At 53.6% G+C, this 14,726-nt stretch overlaps 4 protein-coding genes across 4 annotated transcripts; 2 read left to right on the forward strand and 2 right to left on the reverse strand.

Annotated features, from left to right (window-relative positions):
- Positions 1–4,666: 4,666 nt before the first annotated feature.
- On the forward strand, positions 4,667–5,245 carry A1O3_00764 (uncharacterized protein; the record flags this gene model as incomplete). The annotated part of the gene is made up of 1 exon (XM_007730914.1): positions 4,667–5,245. The coding sequence occupies one exon, from the start codon at positions 4,667–4,669 to the stop codon at positions 5,243–5,245; it is 579 nt and encodes a 192-aa protein (XP_007729104.1).
- Positions 5,246–6,475: 1,230 nt separating this feature from the next.
- Positions 6,476–8,042, forward strand: A1O3_00765 (CAMK/CAMK1 protein kinase; the record flags this gene model as incomplete). The annotated part of the gene is made up of 6 exons (XM_007730915.1): positions 6,476–6,533; positions 6,584–6,664; positions 6,715–6,752; positions 6,819–6,909; positions 6,980–7,310; positions 7,376–8,042. The coding sequence occupies 6 exons, from the start codon at positions 6,476–6,478 to the stop codon at positions 8,040–8,042; spliced, it is 1,266 nt and encodes a 421-aa protein (XP_007729105.1).
- A 1,308-nt stretch (positions 8,043–9,350) lies between these two features.
- Positions 9,351–11,027, reverse strand: A1O3_00766 (T-complex protein 1 subunit zeta; the record flags this gene model as incomplete). Its single annotated transcript, XM_007730916.1, has 2 exons — positions 9,351–10,969; positions 11,021–11,027. 2 exons carry the CDS (start codon positions 11,025–11,027, stop codon positions 9,351–9,353), a joined length of 1,626 nt encoding a protein of 541 aa, XP_007729106.1.
- A 595-nt stretch (positions 11,028–11,622) lies between these two features.
- Positions 11,623–13,039, reverse strand: A1O3_00767 (uncharacterized protein; the record flags this gene model as incomplete). Its single annotated transcript, XM_007730917.1, has 3 exons — positions 11,623–11,869; positions 11,928–12,168; positions 12,232–13,039. 3 exons carry the CDS (start codon positions 13,037–13,039, stop codon positions 11,623–11,625), a joined length of 1,296 nt encoding a protein of 431 aa, XP_007729107.1.
- Between the last annotated feature and the right edge of the window lie 1,687 nt (positions 13,040–14,726).

Below are 14,726 nucleotides of genomic sequence, written 5' to 3' on the forward strand. Positions count from 1 at the left end.
ACGGCTATGCAACGGACTGGATTTGCTTGGCACCAATCCCTGGCAGAAGTACAGCCTAAGAGGATGTCTTATTATCCGACTCTGTGTCACGTCCCAAACATATGGGACCCAGTTACCGGGTATTCATTACGGTGGACTCAAAGGGGTTGGCTAGATGGCTTGGGTATGGAATCAAGGCCCCTGGCACTTTCAAGATTGATCGACACTGTAAGTGCTGATACTTATGTGACGCTCCAGCCTCGACATCTGGCAGAAAACAGCAGAACCGAATCCGTCCGGGATCTTTCTTTTCTGCTGGCTGTGACATGTTGCATTCCTCCATGGCGGGCGCTCATTCGAGTAAACAAACTCCCCGGAGCCTGATTTGCCCACGTCAGACCATTACTGCAACGCCAACGGGCAAGGCCCTAAATACGCTGGCAAACCTACTTTTCGGTCCATGCAAACGATGTTCCAGTGCCCGTCCGGAGGATCTTCATATTCGGACACTTCAGAGCCGACGAGCCACCTTGGCCGGCATCTTACAGTCACAGAGTCTGCCGATAACGCTATTTCACTGGGAAGCTGCATCCGACAGAGGCTGAAGTAGGTATGGCGGCGTACACAAAGCCGAGCACTGCTGTCCACGGCGATGTTCTGTTGATGACAAGGAGCCCACTAATCCTGATGGAATGGTTACGCGACCATATCAACTGCTCCAGTTTTGAAGTCGCCTTCCTGTTGAGGCCTGAGTTCGGCCTTGGTGGGGTTGTACTACGGCGAACCCCGGGAGACAATGAGCTCCATTGATGACGGGCTCCTCATTCTTGATCTAGTCCCGTCAAGTTTCAACAAGCTGGCAGCAAGGACCATAAGCCAGCGGACTACGTAAAACCGAACCCAAATTCACATCTGCCAGCGCACAAGCAAGCGGCAGGTGCTTGAGAGTCGGAACAGAGGGCAAACAGCAATGACAGCCATCCATTGACTTGGACGGAGAAATTGTCCTCTTATGTTGGATCTCCTGGAGGCTCCTGGCCGGAACCTGCGATATGTACCCGTATTGGAGGACGAACCCAAGAGACGTTGGTGGCTTTGTTTGACGCAACCGGTCATTTCTGGAAGGGACTTCGAAGCTCCATTAAAAAAAAGGTTAGGGGGTCTGTGGACTCTCTTCGTTGGACCAGTGTCAAGTGGAGGCTTCAGAAACGTGCCTCTGCCCGTCCGGCAACCGGCAGCCCAACGGGTAATTACTACGATCCACTGGTACATCATTGAACACGCACGATGGTGAGATTGCAAGCTGTCAGAACTCAGACCGTCTGAACCTTAAGGATGGCCTCTTTCCAGTTGCATGAACTTTCAAAGGCAATTGGCGGGATTTCGGAGGAAACGCCAACAGGCTGGACGATGATACCGCTCTAAGCCAAAACGTGGTGGCCCGCTACGGATGTTGACAACCGATATGGGCTATACCGCCGATTCCATGGGTGCACTCGACGGCTGAATAAATCCTGAAGTGGCAAGTCCTAAGCGATGTTTGAACTTGAGTCCAGGATGCCCGGAGAACATGAGGCCCGCATCCGTGGAAACTGGAGGCGAGCGGGTCGTGCCGCCAAAGAGCCCTCCCATCGATCGCCGATTTGCTGCGCGCGAGACGGGCTTGGGAGGCTTGGGAGGCTTAGGAGGCTCCAGCTGGCAGTTGACCGACTATGTCTGTCTACTCCGTACAAGCAGAAGCGACCCCCCGAAACGACGAACCACTCCACTGGGCCGCGGCTCCATATGTGTACACTGTAACATTGTACAGAGCACGGAGTATCTGTACGGTGAACACATCACGGATGAGAGGGATCTGGTCGGGGAGAAATTTCGCACCCTATGTTTCTTCACGTCGGAATCCCCCTTTTCTTCCGGAGCACCATATTAAAATACTATAGATTTAGCTTTACCAAGTCTCACCCTGAGGTGACAATCTAGCCACGTTACGAAGCAACAAGCCCTTCGCATTCGCATCCGCTGCAAAGCGAATCAGTTCCACCGCAAAGAACGAGGGTTACCGTCCTTCGCTTCTTCCTGGAGTCGGCCCGCAGTATTCCTGACTTTACAACGCGAGTCATTTTCCCTCAAAGACATGGCTGAACTCTAACTGTATTGCAGGAAGTCGTTCAATATGTCAGGCCCCTGATGAAGTCCCGACTGTATGGCACGCTAGGACAGAGGCTGGGACCGAAAAGAGAGCCCGGCATTTGACTAACGTGATTAGTCTGCACGCCCGGTTTGACCTCTTGTCTCCTCGGCCCCGAATATCATGTACCGACCGAGTCCTATACTCCATATAACGGGCCTCGTCCGGGGCAGTTTGCATCGGGAGCATCAGAGCATCAGGAGAATCAGGAGCGTCAGGAGGGTTCTCCTTTTGGATTCAACGACTTCTGATCAGCGTGTGGAGCGTCAGTGACGAACACTGAGATCCAGACTCTTCATCTAGTTGAATGTGAGACACGCCAGGCGATTCCTGCGTGGCGGTGAACAAAGTTTGTTCCACTGTGGTGACTGGGTCCAAGCAATTTACATAACATACAGAAATATTTCGTGTCTAACTTGGTCGGGAAATGGGGCGGGCTCCCTTTTCGACAAATCAAGAAGTGCCAGTGGTGTCCCACTTGGCCACCCTCTGGGAACTTGGGAAGGCTTTGTTGGTTTTTGACAATGATTGACATAGACTCCTGTCGCCTTGGAGAAGGCGAAATGGATTTGACTCAAACCATCCCGAATGTTTTGACCGGAGATCATGAAGTCAGAGGCCAGGTAAGTGGGTGAGTCAAACCCGACTTTAGGCTTCAGGCCTCACTTCGGGCGTTTCACCTGTGACCTGTCAAACGCAATTCCCACGCCGACGACTCAGGGCAGCCGATATTACATACATGCAAGGGGCAACAGTCTCTCAGGCGCCCATACAGGGCCCAGGACACCCTTCGGGAAGAAGGCACAGAGTACGAAGTACCTCGCTCGAAATTATGAGGATTGATCTCCCCAAGCAGGGTTTATTCTCAAGAGAAGCGGTCACGACTCCATTTCCTGACGGGGTACGAGAACTTGTCCCATCATGAGGAAGGGATTAATGAGCTTTACTGGGACGTTTGTCAATTCCTCCATCGAAGATACAGCCCCAATGTCCGTGTCTCGCCAGGCATCTATCAGAATGAGGACGACGAGGGCAGTAGCCTGATCCATTGACACAATAGGCATTTTGGGGAGGCCCATGAGAGCCCACGAGAGCCCATGAGAGCCCATGAGAGCAGTTGCGGGCTTGAGCTGAGTGCCTGCACATGTCTCTCCCTCTTGGTCGACGTTCGAATTGAACGACTCCGAGGAAGCTCGCCTCCTTTCATTTTCATCATACACTGTCACGGTATTCTGGATCATCTGTGTCACAGGTATTCTGCCTCCCACGCCGGACGCAAGGGAGAAGATTACAATCTGCTCAAGCATCTTTCGTGGCCAAAGGGCAATAACCACTGCCAAATATGCCCATTTCCGCTTTCTATTTTCCCTATGAATTTTCATTTCCCATGCGTGTTAGATGAGACGCCAGAGAGAACAGACATCTAATCTAGCGGCGAAGCGGCGCAGGAGGCTGACCAAGTACGGAGTATGTGTACCGAGTACTCAGTACAGAGTAGCCGCCAACTCTGTGTTTAGAAGGCCGAGCCCCTAAGCCCTGCCGCTACGAGGAGACTAGGATCAGTAGTGAAGCTTGACTCATTCAAGAACAACCTATTAAATGACCGAGCCACACATCTGAGGCCTTTAGGTGGTAAGCTTATCCATGCTAAGCTTAATTTAGCTCCTTCTCGCACACCGGCAGAGGCTTAGGAGGCTCCAGCCTTGGACTCGGTGACAAAACCATTGAGTAGTAATCAGTTCGTCGCCGCTCATCATGGATCATACCAGTACTAGTAGTATACCCTCTCAGCAGGATCAGCCTCGTGCTGACAGAAATCTGTATTAGTATCACGCCATACCATTCAGGGCTGGATCTTGATGGGGGTTGGAGCTCAGCCTCGCCCTTCCTGCTTACTGTATGCCATATGGTCCTCCGTGGCTCGGGGCTGATTAGTAGGTAGCAATGGTCGTCTTAGCGGGCACTCTCCGGTCGACCAAGGATTTGGCAGGGTCGGTAAAGACGGATTTAGAAGTCAGAAGAGGATGCACGGTGCGGTGTGGTGCAGTGCAGTGTAGTGTAGTGTGTTGCAATCCTGAAGTCAGAGAGGCGTGGTGTATTGCAGTCCTGGAGTCAGAGAGGCGTGGTGTATTGCAGTCCTGAAGTCAGAGAGGCGTGGGATTCAGAAAGCAGGCATCATGCTATGTATGCGATGTGATATATAAGTCACCATACATGGCCTGCAGATAGTAATGCGGACTTCACCAGACACAACGCACACCAAGAAGACAAGACCACCATCCAACATTTTCTTTCCTCGTTATTTCAACTTTCTTTTTGCTGGTCCGACTATTTCCTTGTCACGCTCTTTCGACTTTCACTTCGACATTCGATTCGGTCGTATTTGTACCAGCACAGCACACCATCCTCGACTTCCACTTCGACATTCGATTCGGTAGCATTTGTACCAGCACACCATCCTCGAACAGAGAGAGAGAGAGAAGTAAAAAAAAAGCAAAAATGAAGTCCTTCATTGCTGCCTCCATCCTCGCCTTTGTCGCCGCCTCGGCTGCGGCGCCATCCACCTCGACCTCGACCCTCCGCTTCGCCAAACGCACCAGCCCCAACGGCTGCGGCGGCGACCCGGGCCAACAAGGCGTGATCAACGCCATCAACCAGTGGAACTCGGACGTGCAGACGGTCAACAGCTTCCTGGAAGTGGCGCCGAGCCTTGACCCAGCCAGCCTCGACGAGCAGATCGAAGGGGCCCTCACCGCGGCGCAGGACGAGCCGAACCAGCTCCAAGTCCTGGCGTGCGAGTCCGACGTGGACCCGGGCACCGCGGCGCAAGCTGCTGTTGACGATCTGTTCAACGGGTTCGAGAACAACGTGCTCACCCCACTCGGCAACATCCTCGCCAACTCCGGCGACGCCGGTGTCGTGGCCAGCAATCTGCAGACCATCAATCAGTTCCGGTGCTGCAATGTCCTGCCGGATCTCGATACCCTTTGGACCGCCACCGCCGTGGACGAGGGCGTCGCCAACGTTGTCCCTCTCTCGGCTCCAAGACCGAGCACTTGCGCCAGCATCACCTGCTGAAGAGTTGTTGGGCGCATCTCAAACATGGAAGTGGGTGTGGGTGGGAGAGAGGTCTGATGGCCGATGGACTGTCTAGATCTAGACAGTCTCGTCGGTCATCTCTCTGACAGGAGGAAGTTGGGACGGGGGGTTGGGAAGTTGGTTCAATTGTCCTTCGCCTTCCAGGCATCGCGTGTCATGGGGTATGATATGATATCGTACCCAAAGTAATATAGTATATGATATAGTACTCCGTATATAGTCACTCGTTATTCCACGTGGAACACTTACGAGGCCTGCTTTTTCGATTTCCGACGTTCATTCACTCAATGAATGAGGTTAGTAGACTAATTGTAGCATGGTAGTAATGAGGGCCACCGATCATCTATTGCCTGTTGAGTAATGTTCGGTGCCCATGACTGTCCTTGAGCTTGACCTGTTAGGTGGCGAATGGGCCTGAGGAGCCACACCACGGCTCCTGAGGCCTCAAGGCTTCGTGTGACACTCTGTGTGACTGGAGAGAAAGCCTGAGCCATGTGGCGTTGCACCTTACCGAGACGTGCTGAGCGGAAGACAAAGAGTGAAGGCCACATTCAACACCCGGATGACTCGCTTTGCACGGTTGAGCTTGAAGGTGATGCCCATCGGTCAGTGTGAGGTTCGTGTTCGCAGTTTGGGGCTCAGGCGGGCGCAGTTTACGGAGTACGTACATATAGGCGCCTGCGCCTCTTAGGGCAGCAAGTTTTCCAGTTGTACGTGAGTATCCGTACAGTATCCCCCGTACTGCTAAGGTTAGTAGGGCCTCCTTAGCCACGGTACCTTAGGCACAGTCAGCTCCAATGAAGCATCCCAAGCCCCAGGCCATCATCAGCAACTCCATCCGGATTACTGTGAGTTGTACCATCGCCAGCTGAAACAAACAAAACACCATCCATATACCTGGCATCTTTGGCTCGACGATCTCTGCAGTGCCGATCTAGCTTCCTCCTTCGCTCTCTACACTCCCATCCACGCCGGTCGACCGTCTTCCCTGGCCTCCTCTTCCTCTCTGCCAACTATCCGTACGCCCCTCCATCCATCGCCTTACTACTACTATCCGCGGCCGAAAACCCTTGGCAGGCGGCCTCAGCCTGAACATCGGGCCCTGTGCAGGAAACAGCTGAGCCTCGACCATCGTCCAGATTCAGATTCGGATTCAGATTCAGAGAGCGGACGTTATTTGGTGTGGACGCTGCATATACTGTCGTCGCCATGTCGTCGCAGGCCGGGCCACAGAAACCCCAGATCCAACCATGTCGCTACAAGACAGGTAGACGTGACGGTCTCGTGGCCACCGCACTCTCGGCTTACATGTACAAGGGAAAACACTGGGCGCAGGCTCATATTCGGTGGTGAAAGAATGTGTCCATATTGACACGGGAAGATACTATGCTGCTAAAGGTTTCCACTGCCCGTCATCTACGCAAGGTCCATCGCTGAACCCGTCGCAGTCATCAACAAACGACTCATGGCCGGTCGGGAGCATATGGTACGTTCCGGCTCTTTTGCTGTAAGGCTCTAGGGACTATGGACTGCTCTGACGAGGCCTTTCCAGGTGCGCAATGAGATTGCCGTACTCAAACGAGTCTCGGTGGGACACCGAAACATCCTGACCTTGGTCGACTATTTCGAGACGATGAACAATTGTATGCAGCCTCGCAAGAAGAAACCCCCCCCCCGGTCACCCTTGGCCGCTTCTGTCTAACCCATCAGCAGTGTATCTCGTTACAGACCTGGCACTAGGAGGAGAATTGTTCGACCGCATCTGCCGGAAGGGCTCATACTATGAATCTGACGCTGCAGATCTCATCCGTGCAACTCTGTCAGCCGTGGCGTACCTTCATGACCATGGCATTGTCCATCGAGACCTCAAACCAGAGAACTTGTTGTTTCGGACACCGGAGGATAACGCGGACCTCCTCATTGCCGATTTCGGTCTGTCGAGGATCATGGACGAGGAACAGTTTCACGTCCTGACCACAACGTGTGGAACTCCGGGCTACATGGCTCCAGAGATCTTCAAAAAGACCGGACATGGCAAACCAGTGTATGTCCTCTCAGAGTGTCGAGATGCCCGCATCCACAGTCTCGGCTGACTTTTGGTGTCTACAGGGACATTTGGGCCATTGGCGTCATCACGTACTTCCTCTTGTGCGGCTACACGCCCTTCGACCGCGACAGCAACCTCGAAGAAATGCAAGCCATCCTCGCCGCCGACTACTCCTTCACCCCCGTTGAATACTGGCGGAACGTGTCCGAAACGGCCCGAGACTTCATCAGGCGGTGTCTCACAATCGACCCGCGTGCGCGCATGACGGCGCACCAAGCTCTCCAGCATCCCTGGATCAAACCTGAAGACCCCGCCAGTCCCGAGAAAGCAGCCGGCGAAGGAGAGGATCTCCTTCCGACCGTGAAGAAGAATTTCAATGCCCGACGAACGCTCCACAAGGCCATCGACACGGTCCGCGCGATCAACAAGCTCCGCGAAGCCGGAGGGTTGATGGCCGGTCAGATGGATGGAGCTATGAGCGTCGACCCGAAACCCAAGGCTGAAATGGTCAATGGCAGCAAAGTGCTCAACGACCAAGGTCAACAAATTCAAGGCGAGGAGGCCAGAGGCCCTCCGCAGCAGACGGAGACCGGGGACGGCGGCCACGACCCGGACGCAATGGAGATTGATTCTCGGGGTAACGCGCGCGGCCAGACACAGGACCAGATCCGACGGCAGCAGAAAAAGATTGCCGAGACCGTTAGTGGACTCTGGGGCCACCGGCATTAAGTTGTCAGAGACTGGTTGAGAGAGCTGCGGACGGGTTGATGCAGCCTATCCAACACGGCGGTCTTAGCTGTCTGGTTTTGGTTGGCGGAAGTGTTGAACTGTGCACAACATGGCGTGAGGCAGGGCGTAGAGGATGCCGCAGCCAAACCTCGCGGGCCTCGAGAAACCCGGAGAGTCAGGGTCGGTCTAGTCTCCGTCCACCCGGGTCGTGAAATGATGCTACAAGTCCCCAAGTACGGTGCGCACAATGGCTCTCGGGTTTCTAAGCCTATGATATTACACGATACAATACGATCATGACACAGGCCAGTCCGACGCTGTAATGGAGAAGGCCATTGCACATAATTGGCAAATGGCAAATGACAAATGGCAAATCACAATTGACAATTTCGGACTTTCTCTCACGTTCTCACGTTCTCACGTTTCACCTGGCGTTGCTCTATTGATTGATTTGGAATGGCTACTGGCATTGCTCTATTGATTGATTTGAATGGCTACTGGCTTTTGCTGTTCGAGTTCGATCGAGCTACCTACATGTACGTAGGTAGACTCTCACTCTCACTCTCACTCTCAGTAGTCTCAGTGCGTTGAGTGATAGATTGGCCTTGGGGCTGAGCTGGCCTGGCCTGGCTGTGCCGTGGCCGGACCCGGACCCAGCAGAGAAGGAAAGGATACTGGAAGGAAAAGGAAAGGGCGGAAGAAGGGAACAGATTGGACGATGGTCGACTCAATACCTATAGGTAGGTACCTTAGAGTACAGGCACCGGGCACGAGGCACGAGGCAAGGATACAGATACAGATACGGATATAGGGTACAGGAGTGGTCTACTCTATCGCAATTGGCCGAGTCTATCGCTTCCATCGGCCGATGCTTTTGCTTTTGCTTTTCCCATTCCTATCCCTATCGTTCTCATCATCCATCCACCTCTGTGATGGCTCGTCCCTTCGAAACTCGTGGTACAGGCGTAGTCTGGTCCGACGACAAGGCCACGCTATGCTACAGCATGTCAGGAGGACGTGTGGTCGCGCCATGACATTGGTTCCTCTCTTCTGGTATTTTCCCGCAACATCCTCTGAGCCGAGCCAGCCTGGCCTTCCATCTCCCTCGCCGCCTTGTCCGGCTCGGAGGTCGCAGTGGTCTCCTTCCGTCCCATCTTCCGTTCGGCCTAGTGGTCGCATCTCATGGGGTTTGCGCTTCATCGGTTCGGCCTTTCTTAAAAGGAAAGAGGACTCTTGCTCCGGGAGCAATGCTGGCGCGGGCGCGGGCGCTCCCTGCGTCGATCATGTTGGTTGCTGGTCTGCTGCACCTTATTCCTGATCCATCCCACCTGGCGCAGGCTGCCGACCCATCTGCCGCGCTTTCAACAGTTCGTCGCACAGCAGCAGGTTACTGGCAATACCCTGGCTACTGGCAATGCTGTTTCGTAGGACCCGGAAACTATCGAACACGCCTTCCTGCACAGGGTCCATCGGCTCCCCAGTCACCAGGTCCAAGCCTACGACATTGCCTTCCACGTGCTCATCCTGCAGTGCGGCCAGGGCGTCTTGAATGTCATGTCCGCTGTTCGCCGCAAGCGTCTTGGGAATGATGAGAAGCGCGTCAGCGAAGGCGGCGACACCCCACTTCGCCTTTCCCTTGACGGACTTTCGTACTGCCTCGGAGGAGAGATGAGTGGCAGCCGCGATCTGGAAAGATCCAGCACCCGGAACCACGCAACCGTCCACGATCGTGTTGTACACACTGCGTAGGCCGTCACGCACCGCGTCTGTGACCTGTGTGATGCTGTGCTGGTTGGGACCCTTGATCAAGAGTGTCACGGATTTAGGATCCTTGACTTCTTCAACGAATGTGAATTTTTCCTCTCCCAGCGTGTGCTCGTACACTAGACCGGCCCAGCCTAGCACGGACGGGTCGAGATCATCCACACTGTTCTGCGCTTGTCCGCCACAGACGAGTTGCAGGCGTTCCATGTTGCGGCGTTTCGCGCGGCGGAGAGCCAGAATGCCGTTCTTCACCAGCACGTCGAGAGACAGCGGATCGATACCTTTCTGGTTAATGACCACGAACCCCTTTTTGGGGTCGGAGCCGCAGACCTCGTTCTTGAGGTCGATGATTCTCTTCAGCTTCTCGTCCACAAATCGCCGCTCCGAAGCCACTAGTTTGTCCCGCTGCTCGGCGCTGCTGTAGTAGAATCCAGAGTTGATCTCGGACTTTTCGTACTCGAGCGAGACGTTCAAGGTTAGGATATAGGCGTTTTCTACCCGCTTCGGCATGTCGGGATGTCTCGCACCGTGGTCCAGGACGAGACCCCGGATCAACTGTGTGTCAGAACTGAGTTTGTGTTGCAGTTTCATGATCTCAATCATGTGCAGGTCGGGTTTATTGGGCGGTCGGTGGATGGCCAGGACGGCGTCGACTATTGAAGGCGTCAATTGTTCGGCGAGCGCCGCATTGATCTTGGTTGATAACGATGTCCGGGCAATTGACAACAGCAGCTCTCTGTCCACTTCTCTGGTAATTTTGAATTGATCTAGGAATTTCAGTGTCTCGGCCTTTGCGATCTCAAAGCCATCCGTGATGACTCGTGGATGGAGTCCCTCTTGGATATATCTGTCTGCCTGCTTCAGAAGCTCTCCGATCAGCAGCACCACCGACGTGGTCCCGTCTCCGGTAATGTCATCTTGTGCGGTTGCCGCTCGGGCGATGAGCGTGGCGGTGGGGTTTTGAATAGACATCTCTTTCAGCAACACTGCTCCATCCTTGGTCAGTTTTATTTGACCGGAGCCGTCCACCAGCATCTTGAGCGTGCCGGACGGGCCAAGGTTCGATTTGAGGACATCTTGTAGGCCTTCGCCCGCATTTATGTTGATTCGCAAAGCCTCGCCTCGGCGAGCGCTTTGTGCTTTCGGGTTGAGGAGTTGTGTCGCTGGCGAGATGTTAGTTTAATGGACCATAATCGTCCAGTGGACTTGCATACCTGACATCTTGACAGTTGGTACAGGATCGGGAGCAAGAGGTTTTCAACTGTAGCGAAATGTCAACGAAAGTCTCGCTGCACGGTACAGGCAAGGCACGAAGCCTGCCAAGCCAGATGGGCAGGTTCAAGTTGCTATATTGTGCCACCTAACCTGTTTAGAATGTGCCAATGCCGCCCTATGCGAACCCGGCGAAACACTTACTAGCGCAGCATTAGGGTTTATAGCAGCCTAATGTCCAAAACGAAATCACTCTAATTAAACAATATCATATTCAGTGTCGCAGGTCGTGGTCTGGCCTATCCCTTTCTGCAGCACGATTGAAATTGAACCAGTCTCAAAACAAGCGTCCTCGTCAGGGTCAGGCATATAGGATAGAATCTCATTCCACCCAGCTACTAAAGCCCGAGAGATGTCAGTTGTTGGGACGTGTAGATTTTGACCTCCATCGGAGGCAATCTCTCCTCTCACGTTGACATCTGCAGCTTGACGATGAGTGCCAGTGCCAGTGTCACCTCCCCACAGACTATCCAGATAGGTCGACATGCAGACTGGAGCATCCAGGCTTGGGGGTCATATCGTCCTTCCCCTCTCTGTGCCGTCTTCATGACAAGTCTCCCAGGTCTTTGTGCGGAGTGTATGCAGGACATATTGCGCCTTCCCTAGGACCATCCCATGCCCATCGTTTTGTCATCTCCTCGTCAAGCTCACCCTTGATCATCTGAACAACGAGCTCTCCTATGACGGGTAGGAACTTGAAGCCATGAAACGAGCCACCGCCGGCGACATATAAGTTGTCTGCTTTGGGATGCGGGCAGATCAACCAGTCCTGGTTGAGAGTGAAACCATCCCTATACACCTGTCAACACTTCCCACCATTGTCGACGAGACAGCCATCATAGGCCTTACCAGCATAATCGGTAGGACTCTGGCTCAATGTCGTCGACCCATCCCCCAAAGAGCTCATTCTTTACTGACTTGAGGTTGTCCTTGAGAGTCTGAGGAATATCTTGAGACCACGTTGACTGGCTAATCTTGGAAGGCGGGAGTGACATCTCTTGTCGACTTTTTTCGTGATAGACCTTGTTACTGAATCCAGTGTCGTACGTGCATTTGAGCAGTCCCTTATCCCCCGGAGGGATGCACTCGGCTGTGTGTGTTAGCGTCAGTCTTCCTCAATCACCGAGTCTAGCAATCAAGGGTGGCCTCAGACCTGCTAAAGGGGCCAGCAATGCGTTGACAGGGCACTCCTTGAACTTTTCCAGCTGTTCATCAGAAAGTTTGACAGCACACATTGGAGCTCCCACGGCGATCAGTCGTTCTCCAGTATGGATCTCTGGTACATCTGGTGCACTTTCTGCGAGAAGCAATGGAATCCAGGCACCCGCAGCCAGGATTGTTCGATCGGCAGTCAGCGTTCTACCATCTTCTGTCACGGCTCCAGTGCAGTTGCCGTGCTCACCAAAGAGGACCTTTGCAGCGCCATTGTCGACATACCTCACCCCCAGGTCGACGGCTGCTTGCATGACACTTTGAAGAGCAGCGGCAGAGTCAGCCCATCCTGCTGTCGGACTATAGAGACACTGGGTTACCATGGACCAATCCGAGTCCTCGAATACTCCGTTGAACTTCTTCCTTGCCTCCACTGGGTCCAGCAGGAATGATTGAGCATTGCCCTTGCCGAGCAACTGCTCCCATCTGGCAATGATCTCCTTGAGGAAGTCTTCATCGTAGCTGTAGAGATAACCGATGTTATGGAAGTGCGGACTGTATAGAGGGTCCGTTCTCCAGAGTTCTAGGGCCTTCAGCGCCAGTTTCATGTACATGAGATCTATGTAGTCGGCTCTGATGATCTTGTTGAGATCGTGGCCGGCAGCCATGGGACATGGAAAAGGAGTCCGATCCACGACAGTGACCTCGGATTCAGGCTCGGCTCTCTTCAGGGCTAGGGCAGTCGGTGCACCGAAGGCGCCTGCGCCGATGATCAGATACGACGGGCGTTGGACCTGGGGAAGTGCCATGGTTGGGTTTGGGTGGCGAGAAATCTGCCTGATGGAGGAACGAGGATGAATGACCGCTCTCTTCGACAGATGAGTGAGCTGAGAGTGAAAGAAACGAGAAATCATCCTTGTAGACCAGCCAGGCCGCAACTGAAGGCTGCGCATCTATATACTGGATACTGGATTCACTCTGCGTCCAAGGCCTGGCAGCCAATCAAATCAGCCAAGCATCGCAGCCTGTTTGACTGCAGTCGTTGGGCATCTCCTTTCTCCATTCTCCCTTCTCTCTTTTCTCTTTTCCCTTTCCTCTTCCCTCTTCCTCCTTCACCCCACACAGAGCTTGCTTCCGTTTCACTTATACGGATACCCTGTACGACATTACCCACCACAGTCATTCGTTTGAGCGTCGCGTCCATCATTCCCACGCCAACGCCGTCTCGCCTGCGCCCCCCTTCTCCCCTTCTCCGCCGTCACCTCTTACATCGATTCTAGTTACTGGAGAAGAGGCCTGGCCTCTCACGGCCCTGATGGCCCGGGCGTGGTACATGAATCTGGGTCTCATTCATGAGGCCGCCAACACGATCAATCCTGTCTTCAATCTACCATCGGCAATTGCACCCCGGGTCGTCACCTGTGCCACCCCCGACAAACCAAAGAAGGCTGTCGTTGTTCCCGTGTTTCAGCCGGTTGCATCCGCAAAAGGCACTAGGCGCAGTTGTTAGTACTGTAACTTTGTTGGACTTCTTGATTCTGGAAGGTACCTCTGCAGGGGTAAAGTTTCCGGCAATACATCTTCCAAGTTTGAGCCATTCTCTATGTGGGCCGTCTCATGATGTTGGTCCGGTGATTCTGTGGCTCTTACGACCAAGGTCTCCAAGAGAGAGGTCTCACGTGGCCTTTCATTGAGCCATCGCCCCAGGTTTTGCGGATGGTCGGAGACCTTTTGTGAGCTCTCTTGCTCTGTTGGTGCGTTGGTGCAGGGTTTGACGGTCTTCACGGAGCTTCTTCCCTGGTGCGAGCGAGAAGAAAGCCTAACACTTGGCCTGCTGCTTCTTGGTCGTCGTTTTCTTGCCGTGAAGATTGACCGCTTGTCGTCTTCTGCAGACTTATCTAGCTCCCGCACAGTGCATGACTCTTCCGACATCGGCACACTCGATCTGCGCAGCAGAACAAAGCTGTAGCAGACGGTATGCCAATCCCGTAAGTCGACATGCACGGGACCAATGGCTGTTCGAGGAGCCGACTCTGTTGTTGGACGTCTTCTTTCACTGTCAAGGTAATCGATGAACAAACGTGACTGCAGCCACCTTGGATCTCTAGAAGCAGATTCCCCTACAGCCAAAAAGGGGAAACAAAGCTCTACTTATAGACAGAAAGGGTATTCGGCTACGGACGAGAATGACCAAACATGCGAGGCAGATTGTTCTCTCTTTTCTTTCCTTATGCGCTCAGAACGCGTTGCTGGACCTAGGACGATGTATCTACCGGCTTCCAGGCTGGCATATCTTGTCTTCTCTTTTCTCCTTCAGCCTCGGCCTCAGCCTCACAACGCTATTGGACGAGAGCGCATTCAGCCTAACGAAGGTCACTTGTTTTCTCTTTCCTCGTTTCCATCCAACCTCTCAACCACAGTTGTGGGACCTTACGGCCCGGCCCTAAGCTTAATATCAGGATGAAGCATCACACCTTGAAGATGATCTACCAACTA

Source organism: Capronia epimyces, assembly GCF_000585565.1.
Source record: "Capronia epimyces CBS 606.96 chromosome Unknown aczIQ-supercont1.1, whole genome shotgun sequence".
Taxonomy (NCBI): Eukaryota; Fungi; Ascomycota; class Eurotiomycetes; order Chaetothyriales; family Herpotrichiellaceae; genus Capronia; species Capronia epimyces.